Source organism: Cavia porcellus, unplaced genomic scaffold, assembly GCF_034190915.1.
Source record: "Cavia porcellus strain 051 isolate PalLab524CR breed Dunkin Hartley unplaced genomic scaffold, mCavPor4.1 scaffold_6, whole genome shotgun sequence".
Taxonomy (NCBI): Eukaryota; Metazoa; Chordata; class Mammalia; order Rodentia; family Caviidae; genus Cavia; species Cavia porcellus.
The window spans coordinates 67,975,400-68,003,197 of record NW_026947489.1 but is presented as its reverse complement, the minus strand read 5'-3'; the positions used below and the strand labels follow the sequence as shown (position 1 = coordinate 68,003,197).

Genomic DNA, 27,798 nt, shown 5'->3' with positions numbered 1-27,798 from the left:
AGCCAGAAGTGTGCACCACCTGTCTCCTCTCCTAGTTGTGCTTCCATCTTCTTCTTTCCCTGGTTCTGAGTTTCTTAGCCCCTTCTTATAGGGATTCTTAGGGTTGTATTAGATTCTCTTAGAGAACTCAACATAATCCCTGTATCACAAGAGTCTTAATTATGTCTGCAAGGTCCTTTATATAAGGTAACATCTTCACAGATGTAAGGGATTCAAAGACAGCCAGTTGAGGGACTGTAATTCAGCCCACCATACTAATGAATTCATATAGTGCTTAAATTTCTCTTCCATGACTGCATGTCATAGTTTCTTTTCTTGTTGCTGGAACAAAATACCCAATACCCACAAGTTATAAGAGGGAAGGACTGTTTTATCTGACAGTTTGTAGAGGTTTCACTCCACAGTTGGCTGGCTCTACGGCAAGGAAGCATGGTGAAAGAACATGGCAGACAGGAAGCAATTTATGGCATGACAAGCAGAAAGCCATGAGCAGTCTTTCTTTCCTTTTTTATTCAATCCTGGCTACAAGCCAGGTTGGTGCTACCAACCTCCAAGGTGAGTCTTCCCTCTTCAGCATGTCTATTATCCACCAGACCCGTGCTAGACCGATTAGTGGGCTAATCCAGTAACACAGAGCCATCATCCAGTACCACACATCTATGATCTGGATGCCTCACAAAGGCTCACCTGTTGCAATGGCAAGCAGAATGCTGAAACAGTGCTCAGGATTTGGGGTCAGATTTACTTACATCAAGAGTCACTGATCTAGAACATTCTTGGTGGTATAGAGCTTATATGGAAAAAGCAAATGGGTAGTACAGGGGAGGAATGGCTTGTTAGTAGGGGATTGATTATGCACTGTGTATCATAGTGACCAGCTATGCATCATGGGGGCCGTGGTTTCTCTGAGACAGAAGCAATCAGAACTGCAACAGAGCTATTACCTGGGCAACTATTACCTGAACAACAGGAACCCTGGGAAGGGTACTGTATAATGTGCCATTTTCTGATACACTATGATGACATGAGAGGGCCATCTAGGTATAAGCTGAAACAGTGCATCTAATTCCTTTTATTACCCATGTCTCATAAATTTTGATATATATAGTTTTACTTTCTCTTGCTTAAAAGCATTTAAAATTTTTCCTTGGGGCTTCTGCTTTAATCTGAAGATTATTTAGAAGTACGTCCTTAGTTTCCAAGTTTCTGGATACTTTAGTGCCATCTTTTGTTTGGGTATCTAGTTTGATTCCTTTTTTGTCATGGAATACAGTACGTAATTTCAAGTCTTTAGAATTTGGGGTAGTTCTATCTTGTTTTGAAAGCCTATAATGTTATTGTTTTGGGGTCTTCGTTAGTGTTATTTATTTGTCTCTTTTGTTTCTTGTTTTTCTTGTTTTTTTTTTGTTTTTCTCTCTAATACAAAAAGGACAGATGTACATATATAGGCCTATACATGCTTTAATCTCCTAAAGAGTTTACAAGAATTGATTTTATTATGTGTGATGGTATCAACAGCTACCTAGAAGAAAATGAGACATTATAGTAGTCATTGCAGATTTCTATCTTCTTATTTTGAAGTCCTACAATGCTTTTATTATTTGTTTCGATTGAATTTAGTCTATTTTCTATTATGTGATTTCAATATGTGTGAAGGTATGAATAGCTATTTTGAAGAGACATTATGGTAGCCATTGTTGATTTTCTTACTGTCTGGTTTTGAAGGTCTATAATGCTTTCATTCTTTCATTTTGATTGGTTTCATACTATTTTGTTTTGTTTCAATTCATTGTGTGTGAAGATATGGACAACTACTTCGTAGAAAACAAGAGACATTATAGTAGCCACTGTTGATTTCCTGTTGTCTTGTTTTGAAATCATGTGTTGCTTGCATTGTTTTGTTCTGATCTGCTTTGTTCTATTTTTCTTTGCTTTGTCTTATTCTCTTTAAAATAAAAAATAGGTGAAATTTGTGGTAGTTTATTTATAACCCGAAGAATGGTATGTATTGGCATATGTTCCATGTGCTGTGAAAAATAATACCCATTGTATTGTTGTTGGGTAGTGTATTCTATAATTGTCAATTCGATGTTCTCCACTGACAGTGAGGAATTCTGCTCTATGCCTGCAGATACTTTGTCTGCTGGTCTGAATAAGTATTGATGGAGAGATGTTGAAACTGACAACATTAATTGTGTACTTATCCTTCCAGTGCTTTCACTTTTTGCCTCAGGTGTTTTGCAGCTCAACTGTTTGATTCGGACTCATTTAGGATAGTCTGTCCTCTTGGTAGACTTTTTGAGGCATGGTTTTGCTATGCAGTTCATGTGGCCTGTGAACTAACATTGTAGCCCAGGCCAGCCTTGAACTCATAGCAATTCTCCTGCCTCAGCCTCCCCATGTCTGGGATTACAGATGTGGCCCATAATGCCTGGATCAGAAGTCTTAAGAATTGGTTTATGCAAGGAATTTGAAGAACTTTGAAGAAGTGGCCTAGAAAAAGCCTGGAATGCCATATGTGAATCTTAAAAGGGAATTCTGCTGGATTCTCAGAAGACCAGAATGGTAAGGATATGGACAACAAAGAGGCTTCAGTTGGAAACTGGGAAAGACATTTACTCTTATTACTTGGTGACAAGGAAGTTGAATGCATTTGTCCCTGCTTTGAGACTTGATTGGAGGATGAATTGGACGGTGAGTCTGGTTTACATCCTGGGAGAAATTTAATTGGAGCAATGCTCTCAGTCAATGCATGGGTATTGCCAGCTACTTTTAGCCAAATTTACAAAGAGAATGAAGATAAAAAACAAGAGACCAGAAAGATATGAAAACCTTGCAATTTGGCCAAAAAGGTAGCATATATATGAAGTCTTAGGCAAGGAGCACAAGTTGTCAAAGTGATTACTGTCCATAAAAAGAAGTCAAGGGCTTTACACAGGGACAATAGGAATGATACTTTGAGGACATCTCAGGAATTCACAAAATGAAAAATTTGTTTCAAAAATATTAGTTTGAGGAAGGAGCCATGGGGCAATCTGCCCACTTGGGAAAATTTAAGAAACTGTTTCCCTTGGAATTTGTCTTCCTTGTTCAGCTAGCAACACATTCAGAACCAGCTGCAAGTGTGGTTCCAGAGGCCTCAGGCACAGACTGGCCGGGTGGTAGATCTTGGCTTCATCCTCATAAAACCAGCAGGCATGAAGAGTTACGGGATCATGTGTGCTTCCATCAAGATATCAACGGAAATCCAAGATATCAACGGAGGCCACACAGTGTGAAGCACTGTGTAGTCCCTACAAGTAGAACAAGAGAACAATCTATGGAGCCATGAGAGTGAAGTCAGAGCTGGAATGGAGATGCCAGGGAGGAAGTGGCACCAACAATGAAGAACTTTTGCCATGGAAAGCTGCACGCAGTGGGCAAAGCAAGGGTAAGAGTGGTCCTGTGTGCTGCATGCAGCAAAGCCATAGGGACAGCGTGCCCTGATGCTTGACATAGGCTGAAATGTTTCATGTTTGCCCTGTTGAGTTTTGGTTTTGCTTTGGTCTTGTAAGTCTTTGTTATTCTTCTATTCCTCCTTTTGCAATGGGAACATTTTCCCTGTACCTATCCATCATTATCATGTAAATATGACTCTTTTATTCCCCCCACCAAAGACTTCCAAGCTGAGTTTACCTTGAGTTTCAGAGAAGATTTTACATTTAGATATTGAAGAAAAGTCAAGATAATGAAGATTTTAGGTTTCTTGGGAATGCATAAATGCACTGTGCTTCATTCAATGGACAAAAATATTGGGGAACTTAGGGTAAGATGCTGTAGTTTGGATGTTAAATGACACACAGAGGTCCATCTGGGAAAGGCTTGCTTACTCTCTGGGATGGCGCTACTGGGAGCTGGGAGAGCATTTAGGAGGAGGGGTATAGTGGGAGGTCTTTGAAAAAGTACAGAATTTGTAACCAGATTATAACAGGAAATTCTGCTGGAGGCTCAGAACGCCATTAGATTAGGGGACTATGGCTTCTTCTTCTTCCGTCTTTTCCCCATAAAAAACGGATTGTGGGACCCTGGCACCTTGTCCTTCTCCTTCCTCTTCCCCACACTCGCTGTGAGGTAAGTAGGTTTGCTCTGCCCCATGTTGCCAGGGTTATACAATTGTCACTAACATAGCACAGCCAGGTGGGTACAGACTGGAAGCTCCAAGCCTGTGGGTCAAAATAAACCTTTACTCTGTTTAAATTGATCATCTCAAATATTTACTATTGTGACAGAAGCTCACTGTAACACAGAGGCACTGAAGGTAAATAATGGCTTGCTCTAGAGCATTATCTTCTAAGTGGGTAAAAGAAACCAAGAGGTAGTGAACCACTGAGAATAGTGAACCAGAGAAAGAAAACCAAGTTTTCAAATCATAACTTGAAAACTTTTGATTGTGGTCCACGTCGCAAAGAGAAAACTGTCCCACCACCCTCAACTCCTTATTGCTAAGCCCCCTTCTTTAACCAGATTCACCTTCCATCATGAACTCCACCCATTCCGTGGAAGTCATCTGCACCACGCGGTTATCTTTCACATGCCAGCTATCGGGTTCTTTAGCAAACACAGCACAGCAGAATCTCTCTATTCTGATTGCGAGAACATAGCCATAAAGACCTTCCTTGTTGTGAACTTCGATGGATTTGCATGTGTAATTTATCTTCTTCTTCTCCTTGCAGCAGTGATAGACAGGCAGTTTTGGAATGTCCTCTTCTATTTTTCTTTTTATCTCTGGGAGGTTATTCATGCCTTTTTTCAAGCCAATTATTGTTTGCGTCTTTTCATCTAAACCAATGAACAAATATCCACCATCAGTATTTGCAAATGCAGAAACATACTTAGGAACAATTTCTATAATGCGTTGTTTTGACCATTTTGTCAAGAATGACTTACATTCAACATGAGTGGATTCACCAAAAGGAATTTTTCCTTGGTATGTAAGTAGTTCACTGTTAAAAAATTTAGCAGCTAAGTCTTTGCTGTCTCTATCATCAACAAAATCTCTGTCAGCAGGCATCGTCAGTGTTGAATATGACCTCCCTTCAGTTTTCTTCAGTTCCTTGAGGAACATCAGGGCAGAATCCTCACTCATTTTATCTGTACGCGACAAATTCCTTCTGTACATATTGGTGCTCAAGGTTCCATATCGCTGATCATGTATACCTGACTTCACAAATATGAAAAAGTTGTTTTCTTTCTGCATGAAATTAAAGTAGTTTTCAACATCTGGCACCATATGTTCAAAACGTTCTTCCAAATCGTGTCCTATTCCACATTCTGAATACCTATAGTCTTCATTTTCAATCTCCATCTTGATTATTCCCCCTGCACACTTCAGTAGAGCAGATGTAGCTCGTAAGATAGTGTTTTTCTGTTGTTTTTTCAGTGTATGATCATTCATGTTGCTTCTAGCCTTCTCTCCAAGGGTAACTTTTTTTGCATCTAAAACCAGCTCAGCGTAGTCAGATTCTGCGTCAATAGATAAATGTATTTCCCCAGTAGCCATCTTAACCTTCAAGCTGAAATTTCTTCCTGTAAAATAGACAGAGCCCATTGGAATAGGACCTGAGCAGGAGAGAACAAATTCTGTATTATTCAAGAAATGCAACCAAATCCTTGCTGTATAGATTCTAGAGAACTGGTGAGTATACAGACAGGAAGTAAGGTTTGTGGAGACGAATTTGGAAGTGAGACTATAATAATTTATAATCCTACTGATCCTTCCAATTTGTTTCCATACATTTATTGATCTTCTATTTCTTTGTCATCTTTGTGTGTGATTTTATCTCTTCTCTAATCTCTAATATTGCATGCCTATGTTCTCTCTCCTTCCTTAAATAAACTGCTGAAGGGAATCTGCCTAATCTTTTGGTCTCCTCAGTGAATCTGGATTTAGCTGTACAATCATTTATGCTTTTTATTTTATTTTAATAATTTTAGCTTTATCCTCCATTTCTTATTCCTTTTTGGGGGAGTCATTTGGGAAAATTTCTAGTTGGGGATCTAGGGACACTCAACAGTATTCTGTATTCATTATGCTTTGCTTCTTATGAGAAAAATTTGGGTTCACAAAGCTTGGTCAATCATCTTTTGTTGTTTTACTGTTGCTGTTTTAAAGTTTTTGCTTGATGTTAATTTTTGAGACAGGGTCTCACTCTGTAGTGCACATGGGCCTTGAACTCACTATGTAGCCCGGGTTGGCCTCAATCCTTCTGCCTCAGCCCCAGAGTGTTGGCATCACAGGGGTAACCTTAAATGAAGGAGTCCATTACTAGACCACTTTCCCTATGAGATAACCATATATTTCCAAAGATGTGAAAATCTCATATTCAAAACTTTGGTACTGTAGTCTGAATTTTTGTGTCCCTCTTAAATTTCCTGTGTTGGAATTTCTACCCTCAAGGCCATGAGTTCTTTGGGAGACAATTAGGTCATGAGAGTAGAACCTTCAGAACTGAGATTATAAAAGGGATCCCAGACACTAACTCAGCCCTCTGCCATCAGAGGACATAGCACGAAGTTGGCAGCCCGCAATGAGTGGAGAGCCCTCACCAGAACCCAAGCTTGCTGGTGCCTTGACCTCATCAGCCTCCAGAATGTGAGAAATGATTTATTATAATTTATACACCATGTAGCTCACGGATTTTGTTATAGTAGTCTGAGTGGAATAAGGCAGACAGCTTCAGTGTCTGTATTCTTAAACCATTCACTCTGTCTTGTTAAGATATATCATGACAAGGGCTTTGCTATTGATTGAATTTAAAGGATTCTGGGTTTACCAGGTGGCCTAGGGATGGTAGAGGGAAAGACCCATCATTATAGAAAAAGACAGCACTGCTCTTTGTCCTCCTAAAAGTATCACCTCCACACACACTCTGGAGATACTTATCCCGTCATTCCCTGCCACCTTCAGAAGCAGTTTGGGAAGTCCTTTTTGTGAGTGTTTTTATAAGGGATGACTAAAAACACATTGAATGTCATTGCTGAGGCCATCTGGAAAAAGACTGATTTGTAAAATCATTACTATGTGTCCTTATTGATCTTGCTCACCATCTATGGCACAGTCCAGCTTCTGCCTCTTCACAAAATTCAAAATAACAATGAAAGGTAGACATTTTGATTGCACTCAGGAGGCGGAAGTCATGATGGCACAACAAAAGACACTAAAAAAATACTTCCAGAACTGTTTCAGGAAACATGATACGGGTGCTTGAAGTGAGGGGAAGTACTTTGAATGAGATTCATAGAAAGTGTCCTTTACTGCAATGCATTTTTAAATTTAAACACTTCAGCAGGTGTGGTGGTGCACACCGATAACCCCAGCACTTGGAAGGTTGAGGCAGGATTATCACCATGCTTTTGAGGCCAGCCTGAGCTACACAGCAAAACTTTGTCTCAAAAAGCAAATGCGCAGAAAGTTTAATCATTCACCATATGTTTCAAACACCCCTCACACACAGCAGTCACTAGGAAATGTTGTAAAGGGGTCATACCATTCCTATGCACTCCTAGACCAGTATTGTGCAGAGGTTCCTATGGAGGCTGTAAGGGCACTCACTTCTTTACAAATTTTTATTACATGTAAGCAGTTATAATTTGGGGACTCTGAGCCATTTGGATAATGTGAATTAATTTAAGGTAATTCATATATCAATAATAAGCTTCCATACAGAGGAAAAATGAGCATGCATTCCGTATAACACCTCTCATTTTTCAGGAGCAGACAAAAAGTTCAGTAGGCGGTACATTCCACAAGCACCATTCCTCAGGGGACCTGTGAACTCTGTGCTTTTGTATGGGTGAACTATAGAATTTGAACATTTTCCTATATCTTTTATCTGTCTTTGATAAACTGATGATCACCCATCTCGCAACTCCCATTCATCCTTTCCCCTTGGTACCTTTACAAAACTTTGTACGCATCCTTGACACTAATTTTACCAGGGATACTTTTAAGGACAGGGCTAAAGTGTCCAGAGAGGTTGTTCTCAGCCTACAGAGAGTGTGTTACCAGTGCCTAATCATTTTTGACACGGGAAGGACAGTTTGGGGTCCAGGTTCCTGCCTGGGCAAGCCATCTGTGCTTCCCTCCTCCAACTGAAGACAGAAGGTGGATTCCATCCCGTCCCATAAGCCTGGTTTAGAGTGTTGCTTGGTGTTTCTGTCTCTGTGGGTGACTGTGTTTTCTTGTCCTGTCCTCACAGAGCTCAAGGATTCTCTTCCCTTCCTTGTGCATGAAAACAAGGGAAAGGAAGGCCGTTGCCTGCCCCAGACCTGAAGTGAGATGGACTCCTTCACTCAGTGTGTGCTGTGCTGAAGGTCACTCATCACATTCAATAAAACTCACTGAGGGCTCAAAATGTATTTCAGAGAAATAGACATGTGATCAAATACGTGGTGAATGTTTAGTGTTTTTTAAAAAATTTGTAACAGTAAAACACACAGTGTATTAACTCCCCTTCCCCTTTACTTGGAACACGCTTTCCGCATTGTTCTTCCACTTTCTGAGGCAATCCTAGAAGTCTTATGTCATGTCTTTAGAAAACAAGAAAAAGAAAAAGGAACACTCAGTAATGTTGCCCAGTTCCATTCAATGACAGATACACCCCACAAACCGTTACTGTGTGCCCTGATCTACCTGATTCCATTAATCCGGCACCCTGTGCATTCTGACCTCCCCATGAAGGGTAAATATTCTGAATCAATTCACCACCTCGGGCAGCCGTGACAACTAAAGACAGAAAAGGGGACTTCCAGCACTGCTTCAGCTAGATGTGTGCTGACATGTGGGCAAGTGTTTTGAGGGGGATTAATAGCGATACGTCTTTTCAGTAATAATTTTTAAATTGAAATATTCAAGGAGCTTTGTGATCACACCTCATAGGGTAGCTTAAAATTTTGTCCTGATCTATCAGCATAACAAGGCTTCTTGTCCAGATACAGTCATTTGGTACATTTTCTGTGGCTATCAAAAAGGAATATAGATCGCTGCTTCTCATGACCATTGTAACTCTGCTGAAGGGGATTTCCATGTTTACATTCTCAGATCGTCTATCATTACATTTAGTGTGGTTAATGCACCTATCTCTTCTAAAGAAACCAAATATATATCTTGAAAATGCCTTCTTTTTATCTCTGTTTCACACCACAGGAAACCAGGGCAAAGAGAGAGAATGATTTTGCGTTCCCTGGATTCATGAAACGATTTTAACATTGAGAACACCTTCACTGCAAGCATTGGATTTGAATCATTTATATTCATTTTACCAGACAGAATTAAATTCTTCAAAATCTTCTTTAAAAGTCTCAGTAGAGAAAGGATTTTTAAAGTCTTTAATTATTATTACTTTCTGGCCAAAAGTTAATATGAGTGTCTTGCTTTTTTATCAGTAGTGGGACCATGCTAATAGTCAGATTTTCCTATTTCTTAACCCAAAATTTGTCATTTTAGAGAAAAATAGCTTCTATTAGGATGGAACGTTGCTGAATCCTATGACTTGTTTTTTGTACCAGGGATCGAACTAATGATCTTACACTTGCCAAGGAGACATTTGTGCCATTGAGCTAAATCCCAGGTCCCTGTATTACTTGTCTTAAACTTTGAAGTCTATTGTATTCTTTTCTGACCATGATACCTTTACATAAAGAATTTCTCTCTCATTGTATTGTTTTATAAAGTAGAAAACATTAAAAGAATCAGAGTTCTTGGCTAAGGATGGTGGCTCATGCCTGTAATCCCAGCACTGCAGCAGGAGCTGAGGGGGTTGTGGTAAGAAGCTTTCTGTAAGTGTGAGACCAGCCTGGGCTACATAGTGAGTTCAAGGCCTGGCAGAACTAAATAAAACAGAAACAATATCAAAAATCAAATAAATTATCTATCTATGTATATATATATCTGAAATAAACAAATTTGATTTCTACACCCACTTTTCACTTTGAATAATGCATTTACTATCTGTGTAACTTTCAGATACACAAGGCTTTGGGCTCATATTCTTGTTTCCATGCCTATACAGTGCTTCTTAAAAAGACATCACAGTTAAAGGATTACAGATCTGGTACTTAACTTCTTCTTTTTTGTCTTTTTCCTTTTTATCAGTACAGGGGATTGAATTCACGACTGCCTGCTTGCAAGGCAGGTGCTTATGCCACTGAGCTAAATCCCCAGCCCCTAAGTACTTAACTTCTTTCACTGGAATCTTAATCCCACTATTAGGTTTCTATAAAAAGTTAGTTCAAAGTTGAAGCAGATGAATATACAACCACAGAGATTAATGAAAAGTATTACCTTCTGAAGCTGGGCCTCTTTCAACAGAAACTACTTCACTTGTCTATAGTACATTCTGACCATGTCACAAACAAGAAACAAGCATTTGCAGCTACATGGCTTTAGCATCTGAAAAGTTATGATCCCTAAAGACTGGATATGGAATCCCCCAAAGTGCTTCATTCCACTGATCAATTTACTAACAGTACAAAGTGGGTTACACTGTCTCAATTTTATAAGGAAAGACACTCTCTTACTTTTATGGGATCAACCTATCCCACCTTTCTAATCTGAAAACATTTATTTAATGGAGGAGAGAACTACACACATCATCTTCTAGGTCATAGTTTTTCAACTTCAGCACTAGTGTATTGTGAGCTGGACAATCCTTTGTTGTAGAGGATTGTCCTGTACATTGTTGGGTATTTAGCCGTATCTATAGGCTCTACCTATCAGGTGGTATTAGCAGCCCTAAGTTGTGAGAATCGTGTCTCCAAACATTATGTTCCTTTATGCTTGTCGCTGAGACAAAATACCTGATGCCCAAGTTGGGAAAGGAAAGGTTTATTTCTTACAGTTTTTGGAGGTTTCAGTCCACACTCAGTTGGCTCCCAGGCAGGTGGGCATGGCTGGGCCACCGTTCATGGTGGCTGCAAACAGCAAGCTCGAACCAGCAAAGAGAAAGACACACCTTCCTCCTGCCATTACATCACATCCTGGCTCCACCCCTTTGTGGGTGGAGCACTGACACCATCAATCCAAGCACTAAACAATGAATAAATAAAAAATGCACAATTCAAACTCATGAGGCCTGGGGGACACAGACATAAACCATGACAAAGGGCAAAATTTCCCTTGATGTCTGGTCTGTTGAGGACACTCTGCTCTAGTCAAATTTTTTTTATTTTTTTTTAAAGCCAGTCAAATTTAGCAGTGGGGGGGTGGTATACCAACTTTAGTGACACTAATGTTAATAAGTTCTGATAACCCACTGCCATCGGACCAGCCTCTAGTCAAATATTGAAGTGCTGCTGTTCAACAGAAATATGACGTAAACTACACATATTGAGTTCAAGTTTCCTGGCAGCTACATTTGAAAAAGAAACAGGTAGAATTTTAATAATATATTTCATTTAGCTAAATATTTCCAAAATATATCATTTAAGCATTGATCATTTAAAATGATTAATGTGTTATTTTCATACCAAAATTTTGAAGCCAGTGTATATCTTCTATTGGTGTAGTTGCCATCCATAATAATTACATTCATCTTGGTGGATAAGTACACATATACAGATCATGTATTTAATTATTTTCCCTTCCCTTCTATACCACACCTTCTGCACATTCTCCTTCTCCAACTCCTTTACAATGTCTATGAAGTGTGTATGTCACACTTACATTGAATCTCAGAGGAGACTTCCCACATTGCACAGTCATTAGACACCTGTGGTCAGCATCGGCAGCGTGGGACAGCACAGCCGCACTGAGGACATGTGGCAAAAACCATGAGTCGGGCTAGGGATTTAGCAGCGACATAAGTGCCTGCCTGGCAATCGCGAAGTCGTGAGTTCAATTCCCAGTACCGCAAAAAAACAAAACAAAACCATGAGTTGGTGTCAATAAATTAACATGACAAACAAATAGCCATGAGCACACCCAGTGCCCAGATCTGGGATTCTAATATCCAATTCCAATAAAAAGAGCCAGAGCTCCGTGCAGAAATAGGTGGTTCTAAGGTTGGAACAGGATATACAATATGCACTTGAGTTATATCTGATTTAGGGACCTTAGAAAGAAATACAGAAGCACGTTCCTTTTTATTTTTTCTGAATTGTCTAGTTTTGATGGAGTTAAAGGAACCTACAGTGTGAAGAACAGACACTAGAATGCCACAGGTAAACACAGATAGGAGACAGGGAATTTCAAATCTTACACTGTGGGAGGACAATAGCAGAACAAGATTAACAATGGGTGAAATATTAGTGAAATGTGTAATATTTTCAACTTGTTTGAATTTATCCAAATATTTTATTACTGGTATTTAGAATAAGATTTTAGAAAGTTTTAAATACACTGAAAAAATGAGTATTTACACTGGTGTTTTTGCTTTCTGTCTTGTTTTGTTTTTATGTTGCTGGGTGTTGTGGACTGAACTCAGGATCTGGTACACACCGAGCACATGCTCGCTACCAAGCCTCACCCTTAGCATTGCAGCAGCCTGTAAATTATCAGTTTTTAGTCAGAAGAATAATTATAGGTGTCTCACTGTTCTTGAGTTGTAGTGTCAAATTAGCACAGATTGAATGATGCAATGAGTTATTTGTCATATTACTATTTTTAAAAAGCAGATCTCATTATGTAGTTCAGCCTGGTCTTCCACTTGCCATGTAACCCAGGCTGCACTTAAGCTCAAAATGCTCCTTCCTCAGCCTCCTGATTGCTGGAGTACAACAGGCTCAGCTTTCTTACAGCTAGAGTACAACAGGCTCAGCTTTCTTACAGCTATTGTGACTGGGAAGTCCATGTTGGAGTTGCCTGCACTGTGGTTTGCATTTCGAAATTGTTTTGAGGGCTGTTGGTAGCTGCCAACACACTGTGTTCTCGAAAGATCTCTAGTCTGTGTACATGGGAACAGAGTGAACAAACTCTCCCACATTGCTTGTTATAAAGACACCAGTCTTACCAGATCAGAGTCTCACTCCTGTGGTCTCACTTAGTGTTCATGACTTCCTTTGTGGCCCCAATCTCCATATGGGCTAAGGCTTCAGCATATGAATTTGGGGTGAAGACAACACAAACACACACACAGTCTAAAGTGAAGATGCACAAAATTATGAAAGTAAGTTGGGAAAATTACAGTTTCAGACTTGCACTGCTCACAGCCTTATGCCTGCTGTTTCTCCTCTTTGTTGCACCTGTGCCAAAACTCCCTGCCTTGGAGCCAGCTGTGTATTGACTGAAACCTCTACAAAATATCAGAAAAGCTAACCCTTTCCTCATTAAAAAAGAATGACTTAAGAGTCACAAGAAGATGGCAGATTGATAAGTAGCAAGGTAAAGAGCCTCTCAGAGAAACAGCTCAGATGCTAGAATTTAACACCATGGAGAAGACCAGACAAAAGGAGAGGGATTCTTCTGACCCAGGAAGAAACTAAGGAAAAAGAAAAACGTGGATGGAAGGCTGGAGCCAGATGTGCCATGACTGGAGTCAGTCCCATGCTGTGCTAGGTGCCCTGGAGTCAGACCACTGGTGGTTGTGCTGAAATCAGAGGCTGGCCAGCCCTACTGCGTGTGTGTGTGCATGTGTGTGTGCATACATGAAGTGGGGGTTAGTGAGACCGAGGACCTTGGCATGAGGACACATTGCAATGGAGAATGGAGCTGGCGTGGAGATCTGCACTAGCCAGCGATGAGTGCTCCGAATTTGGTCCTCCTGTGGGAGAGGGTGACCAGCTGGATGACATATTGGAATCCGGCAGGATGGGCCTGAACCTGGAATCATAGCAGTTTCATCTGGCCACTTCTGGTGCAGAGCAGATTGGTGGGAGCTGTTTGGTCTGGGTCATGCCCCTGGGTTAGACCCAATAGCCATGGATGAAGTTGCCCCCAAAACTGTCCTGAATCAGTTTGGTCCATGCACACACTAACCTGGTGAAGACCCCGGTGACTGACTGGCTCAGAGGGGAGGGGCCAGGATGTATCACCCCTGCTTGTATCTCCATGATCAACAGCAAATTGGAGAGGGCAGCAATCCCTAGCCAGCTGCTTTAGAGTAACCATAATCAATACAGAAAGTGCCTGGGACCTCCACCATACACCTGTCTGGAAGAAACCAGAAACATGACAAGAGAAACAAACAAGAAAAAGTCTCCAGCCACCAAACCAGGGAATATGGGTCCAGGAGAGGTAAACACAGAAGAGATTGAGGTAGTAAACATGCAATATCAGAAATGGCATCAGCTGACATAAAGAAATACCTTCGTGACATTATAGAAGAACTCAAAACAGAAATATTAATAAAAGTAAAGCAAGATATAAGATTAATAAAGGAAATGCTAAGCACCTCTCAAGAAGACACAGTTGGAGGAATGGAGGAACACAGAAAAAGGAGGGAAATCTTTGATGAAGAATATATTTAAAAAAAAACTAGAATGCAGGAAACAGATTCAAAGAGATTACCAGGAAATTAAAAACTCCATTGAAAGCTGGCAAAACTGCTTGAAAAAAACTAAAGATAGACTATCAAATCTGGAAGACATGTTTGCAACTTGTGATTGCCAAAGGAAAGATCTCTTAAAAATAACAAGGAACCAGGAAGTAATAATACAAAGGCTCGAAGATGACAAGAGGATCTGTAATTTAAGAATAAAAAATGTGAGTGAAGAAGCAGGGTTAAACACAAATGAAATATGAAGGCTATTCTCAGAAATAATTAAGGAAAACTTCCAAAGCATAGGAAAATGAAATGATATTCAGATACATGAGGCATACAAAACTCTGGCCAGCTATAACCAAAACAGATCTACACCCAGATATATAATAATCAAGATTCCAGAAATTCATCACAAGAACAGAATACTAAAAGCCATTAGAGAAAAGAAACAGATCACCTCTAAAGGAAAACCCATCAAAATCACAACAGACATCAAATCAAGAAGAGCTTGGAGCAAAGCATTTCAAGTTCTGAAAGAAAATAACCTCCAACCCAGATTGACATACCCTGCAAAACTATCTTTCAAAATTAACAGAGAAACAAGATGCTTCCATGACAAAGAGGAACTGAGGGAATTCATGACCTTACTGAAGCACATTCTAGAGAGAGAGAAAAAAAATCACCAGGATTCCAGCACAGTGGCAGAGAGGCTTCAATGAATGGAGCAGACAGTGGAATGAAGGAGAAAAGTAGACAACCAATGGCAGATAAATACCATAGCAGAGATGAGGCAGAGGTTTATTATAATCTCTAACATAGATGGCGTTGATACACTAACAAAAAGAAACAAAGGCAGAGTAGATCAGGAGATAGGGTCCATCAAGATGCTCTGTATAATAAATATAATCGACCTGAAAGAGAGTTTATGAACTGAAAGTCAAAGATGAGAAAATAATGCTCTATATCATAGAAAACCACAGAGAAATAGGGGCAGCTCATCCAGCAGCTGTAGATAGGTTGGAAATACATGGCATTTTGGTGCAGTGGAGAACTATTCAGCTATAAGGAAGGAAAACCTTGAGGCTTTTGTAAGTAAAAGAATACAACTTAAGATCAAGCACAGGCGTAAAATTGTTCAGAACCACTTAGGTGAGTTGCCCCCTAATTTAAAAACTAAAGGAGTTAGTGGGACCCAAATTGTACAATGCACCCTGTGAAAGTGAAAGGCAAGGAATTGTCTAAAAATGGAAAGCAGAAGACATTGTTAATAGTGTATCAGAATTTAAAACCCACATTATTCTCATCACTCTGTTTAGTTTGATTACATTCTGTTCCAGTCTGTCTACTTGTACTAGATGTGAGGACATAGATAGCTATTCCAAAAATAGCAGAATATACTATGGTACTATGGTAACCATCCTTAATTTCCTATTAACTTAATCTGAAGCTCTGTATTACTTACACTGTCTTATTGTGACTGATCTTATTTGAATCTGGGTTTTTATATCACTGTCTTGTCTTGAATGATTTTATTTGAATCTGTTCTGTTTGATACTATCAAGTCTGAGAGTCTAGGCAACTACTCTGAAGACAACAAGATGCACTAGATTTGACTGTTACCTGCTTTTGAAGTCCTATAATGTCTCTAATGTTTTTTTATTAATAGTTATGTACTGCTATGTTCAATTATACTATGCCTGATGATACAGACAATTCTATTGAAGATAACAAGAGATACCATGGTAACTACTGTAGATCACCTTGTATTGTGGTTTTAATCTTGTACTATGTCCATCTTTTTATTTCGAATGATCCTGTTTTATTTTCTTTCTCATTTGGTTTTATTCTTTTAAAAAAAATGACTTAGCCAGGGATTTAGCTCAGTGGCATAAGCGCCTGCTTGGAAAGCATGAGGTCATGAGTTTATCCCCAGTACACACACACACACACACACACACACACACACACACATATACACACACACACACACAGAATGGTGTAAAATTGAGATGGATACATTAAAGAGCAATGAGAAATAAAAATAAACAGAAAAGTTGGCATAAATAGAGTTTTGATGGTGATGATGGAGATTTCTTTTTTCAGTGATGGAAGACAATCTCAGGGTGTTGGTCCCACTGGACCAGTGCTATACCACTGAGCCGCATCACCAGCAAACTCACTGATTTCTTTCCTACTTCTGTTCACTGTAGAGCTTATTCACACTCTTCAATTAGATTTTAATCTCAAGTACTCTGTCCTATTGAAAGCTAACGAAAACTAGTTGATGTTCCTTTTCTCTTGGCCTAAAATTTCTGCAGTATGACAATGTTATCACAATTAATGCTTGATCAAGTCCATAATGGAGATTATAGTTTTAAAGGATTGAATAATCATCACAGTGCTCTCACTTTTGTAAAACAATTAAGGCCTGCTCTATCAATGACTGAGTTATCTTAAGAATCTCCCCAGTTCTAAATCAATATTACAAAGAGGAATATCAAGAATTCAGAAAAGAGGTTCTGTTTCTTGGAAGGCCAAATAAACACATCAACCTTCTGCAAAGAAGCAGCCAGGGAAAGAAATACATGAAGTCACTACAGCAAATTCAAAATTTAGAAGACAGAAAGATCACAGAATGACTTTCCTTTTTCATGACTTTTACCCAGTGTGCAAGGTACTGGTCTATGTTGTGCAGTGCTGCTAAGGTGCTTTATAGAAAACTACCACGTTCTGTGATAATGTATGAATTGCATCTCAGATTTGTGCTGGGTATAGAGCAGATCTTGGCCTTTGAATGTGGTGGCAGACACTGGTCGTCTGGGTGGAGTTCTCCAAACTCCAACTGCTGTCTCCTCACTACTGCCTCAGATACTTCCACATTACTGGCCCACTGATTACTTTGCCCTCAAGAGGTATGTGTGCCTCTGTGGCCCAGGCTGTTGTCCTGGCTCTTAGTGTACTGATCAATGTTACATTCTTTCAGCTGGCCTGTCTTCCAGGATGCAATGGAGGAGGCCTGGATGCCAAACTCACTGTCTTCCAGCTGGCCTGCCCTACTGACTGTAATGCAGGAGCCCAGAGCTGGACTCCTGCAGTCTGGGATGTCTCTCTTACTCTTGTCATTCACTCCAATGAAAAGACAGACTCCTCCAGTGTGTTTGCAAGTGTATAGATGTGCTCTGCAATTATGCTGTTTGCATATTCCTGAATGTGTTTTGTGGAGAACTGTTTAAACTCCACAGATTCAGACTCAGGAAAAGGTAGGATGGGAACACATCTAATTTTGTTCCTTTGGAAAACTTGGAAAGCAGCATATGATTCAGAGATGTTATGATGTAAAAATCTTGGTAGAAATTCTTCATGAATGAGCATTCGTTTTCTGGGTCTTTAGGAAATCAAATGCGTTTTTTGAACGCATGAGAAGCACAGAGGAGTCAGAGCTAGAGTACAGGGAAGAGCTCAGCCTGCAAATGTGGGGCTTAGTGGAATTGTCTTCAGGGAAAATGCCACTGCTCCAACATTTAATAAAAACACAGAAGCACCTCCCCTGTGGCTTGTGCTGGAGGATATGAAGACTGAATCAGCTCTCTCGAGGCCTGCTCCAAGTCCAAACCCATCCCCACGGATGGTCATCCTCATTTACCATTTCCATCCTAATCACTGCTCCTTCTGAGTTTTTCAAAGCACATGTAGCCTGCAAAACTCTCCTTCTCTTTATCTTTCTGAGGTTTCTGCAGTTTTTGTTCTGTGTTTTTCACCATGAATCACCTTCCTACACTGATAACCAAGTCTGAGACTGCTTTTTCCACCAGGAGGCAGCAGTCATTTGTCTGCATGTTGACTCTACAACTGAACTACTTGAAAGTTTGTTTCGCATTCACCACAAAATTAATTGCTCTACACACTCAGCCCACTTTTCTGTTTAGTAGAAAATATGTACTCTATGTCTAATATGTTTTTAGACAAAGAAATAAAAGAACAAATCAGACAGCTTAGGTGGTAAATGGAAAGTGCTATGAGATTGTGCCAAATTGAAGTAATTGAGGAGCTTAAGAAATGGCATTCAGACCACTAGGGACTGAGCAACACAATGCAATGTTAGCTTAGATATTTACTATTTCCAATCCTGTTGGCTTTCTTTTTTGAGGCATAGTCTCTAAATTACTCTGATTGGCCTGAAATTCATGATCGTTCTTCCCCAGTTTCCTGAAAGTTGGGACTCCAGACATGCACCACCACACCTGGAAAACTGCATACCAATAAAATAGGGTATATTCAAAGAAATGCCTGCCTGACTGTGCTTGCTGCAGCACTACTCACAATTGCCAAGTTGTGAAAATAACTTAGGTGCACATCAAGAGATGAATGAACAACAACAAAATAGGTATACTCACAATGGACAACCCAGAATAATAATAGTATGTCATTAGCAGGAAAATGGTTGGAACGAGAGCTCATTAAATTTAACTCATGGCGGGCTGGGGATTTAGCTCAGTGGCATAAGCGCCTGCCTTGCAAGCGCGTGGTCGTGGGTTTGATCCCTGGTACTGGTAAAAAAAAAAAAAAAAAAAAAAAAAAAAACTAACTCATAGGTAGAAACTTGATGAATACAAAGTAATCTAAAAGTCGTATAGGGACAATCTTGAACAAAAAAGGGACAGAGTTATGGAGAAGAGAAAAGAGGGGAAGGGAAGTTATGGATATGCTCAAATAACGACTGATGCAGGTAAGGAAATGTCAAAGTAAAACCCACTGAAACATACAATTTAATATGCATTAATAATAATTTTCAGAACACAGGGAGCACCTACCTTAAAATGATTGTCAGTGTGAGGATTAAATAAGATCATTCACACCAAGCATTTAGTACTGTGTTTTGGTCCACAAATGTTCAGTAAACCTATATTAATCATCCTTAATTAGTCACAAGGGGTCAAGGAATGAGTGGGGGTATGGAAGTAGCATAATCAACTGAGACAACATGTTCAGTCTGTGAAACTATGAAGGGGGACTGGTACAAGAAAGGCACCTGGAAAAAAGAAGTTGAGGGTTGTTTTACCTTTAAAAATGAAAAGGTTTGAAAATATGTAACATGGACAGGAAGGCCCCCGCAGGGACGTGAAAATGTAAAGATGGAGAAGGAAGGTGGGATAATGGAAATAACGAGGGTCCTGAGGAGACAGCAGGAGAAAGAATGTGATCTAGAGCCCAAAGACAGCCAGGAGGAGCACAGAGGAAATGTCTGGCCTGGGCAAAGGTAGGTTTAGAGTACTGGCGGTAGGCAGGTGGGAGAGTGCTCTTCCACTGTGAGATGGTGGAGATCTGGAGGGTGGGGAAAGGAAGACGCTCGAGGGCTAACCAGGAGGTCTGAGTAAGGGAAATTACACAAGGACAGAGAAAACTTAAAGTTAGAGCAATGGAGAATGATAGATGGTGAAGGCCGGCAGAACCACTCAGCCACAGAGCAGACAGTTTTGAGTTATTTCTAGGAGATGGAGAGATCTTGAGGCCACAGTGTGAAGTGAAATATGTCAGTTCCAAAAATATGTCAGGTGCCATTGCACGGCAGCTCTAACATGACACACACAAAATATGAAGAAGTGAGGAGAAAAATGAAAGAGTCTTGTTAAGGAGCAGGGAAGTAGTCGTCATACAAGTGGGAAGGGAATTTGGCAAAGGAGGGTCAGGGGAGGAGATGAGGGTCCTGAAAAGAAAAATTGATGATGTGAGATCTTTATTCCCCAACCTGAATGTAATCTCTATTTATTGGAAACATGTATTAGTAAAAGAAACCTAAAATGAAGTTTGAGTAATTAAGATTAAGTGTTACTTAAAAGCTTAATACAATCAAAAAATATCTAGTATGATGATTTGAAAATAAAGACAACCAAATTCAAAAGTCATTTGACCTCATCTGCTTTACATGAAATGTGTGAAAGCTTTCTGTGAGAGCCCTATTTCCTTTCCTACAGTAAATCCACCCCATTCTAATGTCTGGAAATTGCAATCCTTACTTGTTAGTAAGGACCGAGGGACTTTGGACAGGCGAGGCAGATGTTGACACAGGTGGCAAAAGGAAAAACTGACAGAGCAGTGAAAAAATTGAGAAGAAATTTTTAGAAAACCGAAGGGTGGTGCATCCACTACATTACACTTTTATCTGATTTAGGTCCTTGCATCAAAATTTCTGTTCTTCATTCTGTTCTGCATTCCAGAAACCTTCTATCAGTTTGTTTATGAGATATGCCTTGGATTTTTGTGGACTTCAGAGGTCAATATTGTCCTAATCTCACACTCTCTAATGCCAAAGCAGTACCACCTGATACTTTTTCTTTGCTAACTACATCCAAAATAGCTTATGGTTCAAACTTTTTAGATGTTTTGGCAAAAAAAAAAAAAAAAGAAAGAAAAGAAAAATCTGAACGCACTTCCTAACGTCTCTTCAGTTTAAAGGAACATTATAGCAAGCACTTCTTGCATATTCAGTGCACTTCAGAGATAGAGTTTCACACAGATTTAAAAATGTAAATACAATGGAACGAAATAAATAAGAAATTGAGAATACAGGGAAAGATCGGGACACTTATTAAAGAACTTTCAAAATGCATGCACCTATTTTTGCTGAGTTTCTGGATAAATTTCCCAAACTTTTCCATGTGTTCAGTGTTTCCACCAGCACAGGAGAGCAGCACCACTGGCTGTTTGTGTCTACCAAGATCAGTCTTGAAGGGCCTGCTGGGCTGCAAAACACACAGAGGGGCCACAGAATTCAGGGACTGAGACTACGCTTACTGCCTTTAAATCCCTGCTCTGTCATTTTGTAGCTCTATGGCTTTGGGAGCTCTTTACCTTAGAAAAATAGTAACAATAATAAGAAGTACTCATAAAATTGCTGTTAGAAATGAATGAGTTAATATTTCTAAAGCCTTTGAAATTCCACTTGACATCACGTAAATCTATGGTAGAAGTTAATAGATCAGCATAGGAAGAAAGGCCCGGAATCCAGGAAACCAGTGAGCACAGGGCAGAGAGAGGCTTGCTGACAAGCAGGCAGCAGGGTGAGGAGCTTGTTAAAAGCAGCCAGCGCTGCTGCAGAATAATTAGAGACGTGAGCGTCAGGATACTTACACTGCTGTGAAAAGTCCTGGCCACAGGTCAGGCCTCTGACGCAGGTGCCTCGGAGGTAGAATCAGGAGAGGAGCAGTTCTCTGGCTGATGCTGTGCTCTGAGGAATTAGAAACTGAACACAACGGGAAGTGGCTGCCTAACTGGTCAGCGGGCTGGGACAGAAGTGCTGTCTCAGGAAATGGAAACCAAACAGCTCTGTGTCCTTGTCCACTAGCACTCTGGTATTTTACAGATCTTGTAGGGTGAGAGACTTTTTTTTTCTCATTTCTCCCCTCTTCTGTCTTATAAACTCTTGCTAGGGCATTCACAGTTCTAATTCTGCTTTTTAGCTCCCAGATTCAGGGGAGTGATTTACCTTGGTCATATCAACAGCAATTGCTCTCAGTTCTACAGTTTTAAAACCTTGGGCCATAGGAGCTCTCCTGAGATCTGTCCCACGGGGACTTGGCCCTGCGGGTCTCCTGCTCTGCCTGGCAGAACCCTGGGCTCCCTACCCGGGCTCTTTCTGCCTCCCTGCTGCAGCAGACGCTCACCTTGGCTCAGGTCCCGAGTGAGACCTCTTCTTTTTGTCCCTGAGCCTGGTAGCCCATTGACTCCTCAGTCCTCCCTTTAAGGAATTTGTCACCGAGTCAGCAAAATAGCTCAGCCTCCCAGGAAAAATGCAAACAGTTGTCCCCGTGACTCGGGGCCCTGGTGATTCATGCTGCTCTTTTGCTTCCTGTCTCCTGGCTCCTTCCTCTTCTCTCACTGCCTTCTCAGCTAAGGTAAGACAAAACATAAGGGTGTGTAGAAGGAGAAAAGATCCTCTACAGGGGCTCTGACTCCTGAGTTCCAGGTTGGGCCAGGTCCCTTCCTGCTCCTCTCCCTGCCTGCTGTCCCCAAACTCAACAAGGTTCTGATCCCACCCCTGAGTCCAGGCCCACTCTAACCCCGAGGTTTATGCTTCTGATCTACTAGAATTACCCCAGATCCCAAACAGGATTTCCCTACACTATCCCTCTCCCCACTCACCCACATACCCAGGTGAGCCTTGGGGAAAAAAGAGACTTTGGGGGTGTCACTTTTGTTCCCTTGGGACATCAGAGGTCCATAGATATAGGTCGGTATTTCCACTCCTGCTGACGGCCTGTATGGCCCAGGAAGGCCCCGCAGAACCCACTCTGTAGTAGCCTGGGAGGTAGCTGCTTAGCAGGCCTGTAATGGTAACTGAAGGACTGCTGGCATTAGAGAAAACAAAACTGCTGGATAATTTTCTGCCCTGCTGTTTATCACTAGCACTGGGCTCAGTTTCTGGTGATTATTTAGATCACCTGACTCCTCTCCCCCATCTTGCTTTAGCTGACTTTCCATCCTTGGGAGGGACACACCTCTCAATGGTCAGGATCCACAGTGGGCTGACTGTAGAGGATCCCCTGGTGTCCTTGATGGACAGCACTGCTGTTCTTGGGGAGCACTTCACGGGCTGCCCAGTTCTCTCTGTGAAAATTACCTGTAGGCGGATGCTTGGATTAACACTGAGTGGTCAGCACAGGCTCCAGTATAGACAACACTCAACAAGCTGTCACCTTCTGCCTTCAGAACTCATCACTGACAGGGATGAATATCTCATACATGCATGCTTCCAGATCATTGTGTGCAAACATGTATGTTTCAAACAAAAATAAGACAAAAGAAAAAGCGCTCAAGGAAATTTTCACTAACAGATATTTAACAAGAAAAGTGAATTTTTTCTGTTTGTTTAGTTTTATTGTTTGCTTATTATTTTTAAGACAAGGTCTTCCTATGTAGCCTACGCTGGCTTGGACTTCGCTGTGATCTTCCTGTGTCAGCCTGCAGACTGCTGGGATTACAGGTATCTCTCTGGTTGTGTTGATTGTGAGACAAGATCTCACTGTGTATTCTTTAATCTAGTTAAGTTGAAATCTAGAATTAACTGTCAGAGGATGTCAAATCTATTTTTTCCATTCTATTTTTACTGGTGAAAGTGTTCAGTACCCTCCACTATTTCCTGATCACTATATATGTCCCATAGTTACCATTAAATCCTCTCTCTTCTGACCTGATACTTCCCTTGGTTAGTACGCTCAGGCTTAGGGTTCATGCAATATTTTTGGTGATGATTTTTCTCAATTTCTTTCTCTCTTTCTGTCTTTGTGTCTTTTCACCTTTCTCTCTCTCTCTCTCTCTCTCCCTCTCTCCTCTTATCCCTGGGGATGGAACCCAGGGCACTTACACACAATCACTTGGTGTGGGCTTTAGATTGACAATAGGCTGATTGTCAACATCTTCTTTCTTTTGTGTTCTCTGCAGTTTTTTGCACAGAGTATGTGCTTCATAAAGATTTGCAATCAGATATAAAAGGAGCCCTCAAATATGAGATTGCACCTTGGTTTTGGGGAGCATGAATTAATTTTTATTAAATGTAGGGATATTGAGGAGAGAATCCAGGGTAGTGGGTACAGAACTGAGTCTATCCAGCCTTTTATGGTTATTTTGAGAAGTCAGCTTGCTAAATCTCCACTCTGGGCTGAATCTGTCAAACTTCCTGACTTACTCTCTGAGTGCTGGAGTTAAGCACAATTGAGATAGGAGTTAGGGCATGGCCAAGATGGCTGGGGAAGATGCGACCTGTTAATTATTGGATCACAGAACAGGGCCAGATACCAGGGCCCTGCATGTGGAATATCTCATGGGCTCGCAGCAGATGCATGACCTATGAGGACACAGATGCCACAAGGAGCCTTTATGGCGACTGACTCTTAATGGTAGCGCCGTATGTGTCTTCTAGACCATGGTGTAGTTTTACTATTGCTCTTTCTCTCTTTTCTTCTTTTTGACTCCAGTTCTCTCTGCAGAGCCAGTTTTTCCCTCTCCCCTCCCCACTTCTTTTCAAACAAACTTTTCACACTATTTTTGACTTGTCTAGTTGAGTTCTTTTTTTGAGCCAAGAAAGAGTTGGAATACATTTAACTGGGGAGCCATTTCCAAAGAAACCACCTGATAACACAACCATACTTGGCTCATGATTATTTTAAATGAATGTGTCTGTGAGGTCACAGATCAGGGCTTGAATAACCTGTTCTTGCCACAGCACTGGAGGATGGAGGCTTGAGAGCCCCTACCATGAGACCACATCCTGTTTGCTCCCCTAAGCTCCTTGGGAGAACATCATGAGACAGGTCTTGGTCCATTCCTCTCATAGGAATAACCTCCGGGTGTAGCTACAATCCATCAAACCACACAGCTGCCCTCTATCGCTGGGCTTCCATATTGCAATAGCCAGTCCTCTGTCTCAATGCATGTTTTCTGGTGTTTGCAGGAAGGACAACGAGGAGCTGTTCCTTCTTCCTGTTACTGGTTTTTTTTTTTTTTTCCCCCTGTTACTGTTGATGCACATAATAAAGTGGCAAAATCCACAGAGTAATCACTGTGTCCTTATCAATCAAATCTGCTCCCCTGGCTGTGACCTCACTGCCCACTGTCCATGTGTTCATTTATCACTTGTGTTTGCTCTTGATGGAATGATTATTCCTGTCTCTTTCACCTTGCTAGGCTTGCTGGTTGCCTGTTGCATTTTCAGTTTTATTTGTACTAGAAGCTAATGCTTTGTAAAATATGTATTTACAAACATTTTCTCTTTCTCTGTAGTTCATTTTTCGTTCTCTGAATGGGTTCTTCAATAGAGCAAAGCAATGATTACATGATGGAATTTAATGTTTCTAATGCTTTTAGGTTAAGCACCCACAATAAAAAAAATCACAGGAAGAGAAAACAATCCTGAAATTCATTTGGAACTAGAAGAGGCCTAGAATAGCAAAGGCAATCCTGAGCAGCAAAAACAAAGAAGAGGAGACATCACAATACTTGACTTGAAATTATACTACAAAGGTACTGTGATTTAAAAAAAAAAAAAAAAGAGCATGGTACTGGCAAAAGCCACACCTGAGTTAGATAGGTAGCTAAGTTAGATAGAACATTATTGGCAGTCAGACAGGACTAAGCCCTTGAAGGAGCCAGTGCAGAAGGCCAGGTACCTTGCAGCTGTAGGGGTGACAAACTCTGCTGCCTGTGGGCCAGACCTTCACCCAAAAAATAAAACAAATGCACCCATACCCTAAGGATAAACGTCAGGATTTATATTCTAAATTGGTATCAATCACTTTGAGGAAGCTAGAGAAGCCACTAACCTGACTCACTACAGACAAAGGCCTTATTCTATATTCATATATGAATGCTTGCTGTGAATTCATGTATGCTTGCTATCTGACTCGCTTCCCCGTTGGATCCTGATTTAATCAATGTTACCTTAGCGGTTATACTCGCTATCTTATTGGTTGACGATAGTTCTGTCCCACCTTGTGAGTTTCCATTTCCCCCCACCTTGGACCTCCTGCACCTTATTGTTTTGCTCTACTAGATCCCTAGAAAAGGCAGGGTCTACGGCCACCCACTTGGACATCCCTCTGTCTCTCTCTTGGACAGAAGCTTTCTTTCCCTCAAGAAATATGTCCTGCTCTTAACCTCCACTGTTCCTAAAATTCATTCTTTGATTTTAGAGAACAAGATCTCTTACAGGACTAGTAGATTGGGAGTTTCTTTCCCCTATATCATGAGGATCAATGGAACAGATTAGAAAATGCAGAACAATTCAGATTATACTTAGTCATGTTATTTTTGACAAAGGAGCTAAATGCATTCCCTAGAAGAAAGATGTCTCTTTTAATAAATTGTTTGGAAAAACTGGCTGTCTACCAGACAAGGGTTAAAATTAGACCTATGTCTTTCACTGTGCTCTGTACTAAACTCAAGACAGATGAAAGTTCTAAGTATTTAAAACAGCAACACAAAATCTGCTGAAAGACTGAATAGGTAGAACTCTTGAACTACGGTTGAAAAAAATTTTGGCAGCGACAACATCACCTTGTCTTGAAGGCCTATATTGTCAGTGTTTTGGACTCTTTGCTACTGTTACGTATTTGTCTTGTTTTATGTTTTTCTAGGAATTCATTTTGTTTTTCCTTCTAATACAGAAAGGATAGGTATATATGTAGAGACACATGTGTAGGACTTCTCCTAAAACATTGTATGAGTATTGATTATATAATGCATGATGAAATGAACAGCTACTTTGAAGAAAAAGAGACACTAAGGTACACAATTCTGTTTTCGTAGTGTCGTACTGTGAAATCCAGTGACATTTCTAACTAAATGAATGCAGCACACTCTTAAGTGAAATAAAACAGACCCACATATGTAAATACTGCTTGGTTTCTCTGGTGTAAGAAAGCAAAGGTGTAAATAAGGACCAAAATTATAACAGATATGGTGAAATTAGAAGAACATGTTCAAATGGAGAGAACAGTATGGAGAAATGAAAGGAAAAGGAGGAAAGAAAAAATAGAAAAATGGAAATAAAGCTTTAGTAAATGAGAGGAAGAGGGGTTGAAAAGAGGATAGAGAAACAGGAAAAAATGAATCAAGTTATATCATGCACGCAAACGTATTTCCTAAATAAATGTGATCACTGTCTAAACTTAATTATAAATAAAAATTCGATCTTCAGAATCAAGAGTTTTTTTAAAAGTCACACAAAAAGTTCCCTCATTTTCCCCTCAATTCACAGTCTCTTTTCTCCTTCTGTTAACACCTTGTTTAGTATGATCTATTCGCTACCCCTGATGCAGCTGCTTTCCAAAGCTTGGGAACAAGTAGTACTTCACTGTCTCAATAAAGAGCTGCCTTTTCCAGAAATTCACACACTTGCAGTTAAAGCATAGCCATCGACCTCTGGTGGTTTTCAGTTAGCAGTATACATTTAACCTTCCTGCATGCATCTTGTGGCTGGAAGTTGTCTGTTTTCATCTCAGAATAACATTCTATTTATGGATGCACCACTGCATAACCACTCAGGTATGGAGCAGCAGCTCAATTGCTTCTGGGTTTTGGCAATTATGGAAAAAAGCTGCTCGAATCATCCTTGTGCGGTTTGTGTGTGGATTTAAATTTTGAGTACATTTGTGTGAACACTGAGGAGTGTGATTTTCAGACATACAGTAAGACAATGTTTATTTTTGCTCAGCGATATCCAACACACTTTTACTGTTGCTGTTAGAGTTTGCATGTCCATGAGCAATGAATGAGTTTCTTTCTGATGATTCACTACCTTTGCAACGTTTCACATCACCATCTATTTATGTATTTACATCATTCTCAG

The 27,798-nt window shown here is 40.4% G+C and overlaps 1 protein-coding gene and 1 long non-coding RNA gene across 6 annotated transcripts; one reads left to right on the top strand and one right to left on the bottom strand.

Annotated features, from left to right (window-relative positions):
- Window positions 1–2,595: 2,595 nt before the first annotated feature.
- On the bottom strand, window positions 2,596–22,205 carry Slfn12 (schlafen family member 12). 5 transcript variants are annotated; one of them, XM_063250941.1, is made up of 4 exons: window positions 22,118–22,205; window positions 21,585–21,681; window positions 21,069–21,196; window positions 2,596–5,565 (listed from the first exon to the last, which is right to left on the bottom strand). In XM_063250941.1, exon 4 carries the CDS (start codon window positions 5,537–5,539, stop codon window positions 4,496–4,498), a length of 1,044 nt encoding a protein of 347 aa, XP_063107011.1. In that variant the 5' UTR covers window positions 5,540–5,565; window positions 21,069–21,196; window positions 21,585–21,681; window positions 22,118–22,205; the 3' UTR covers window positions 2,596–4,495. The 5 variants fall into 5 exon arrangements, with proteins under 5 accessions (XP_063107011.1, XP_063107009.1, XP_023420767.2 ...); XM_063250939.1 differs by lacking the exon at window positions 21,069–21,196 and having other exon boundaries at window positions 2,596–5,598; XM_023564999.2 differs by lacking the exon at window positions 21,069–21,196.
- Window positions 22,206–22,238: 33 nt separating this feature from the next.
- Window positions 22,239–27,798, top strand: LOC134476482 (uncharacterized). The gene is made up of 3 exons (XR_010048171.1): window positions 22,239–22,348; window positions 23,354–23,436; window positions 24,904–27,798. It is a non-coding gene; the product is annotated as an uncharacterized LOC134476482 (long non-coding RNA).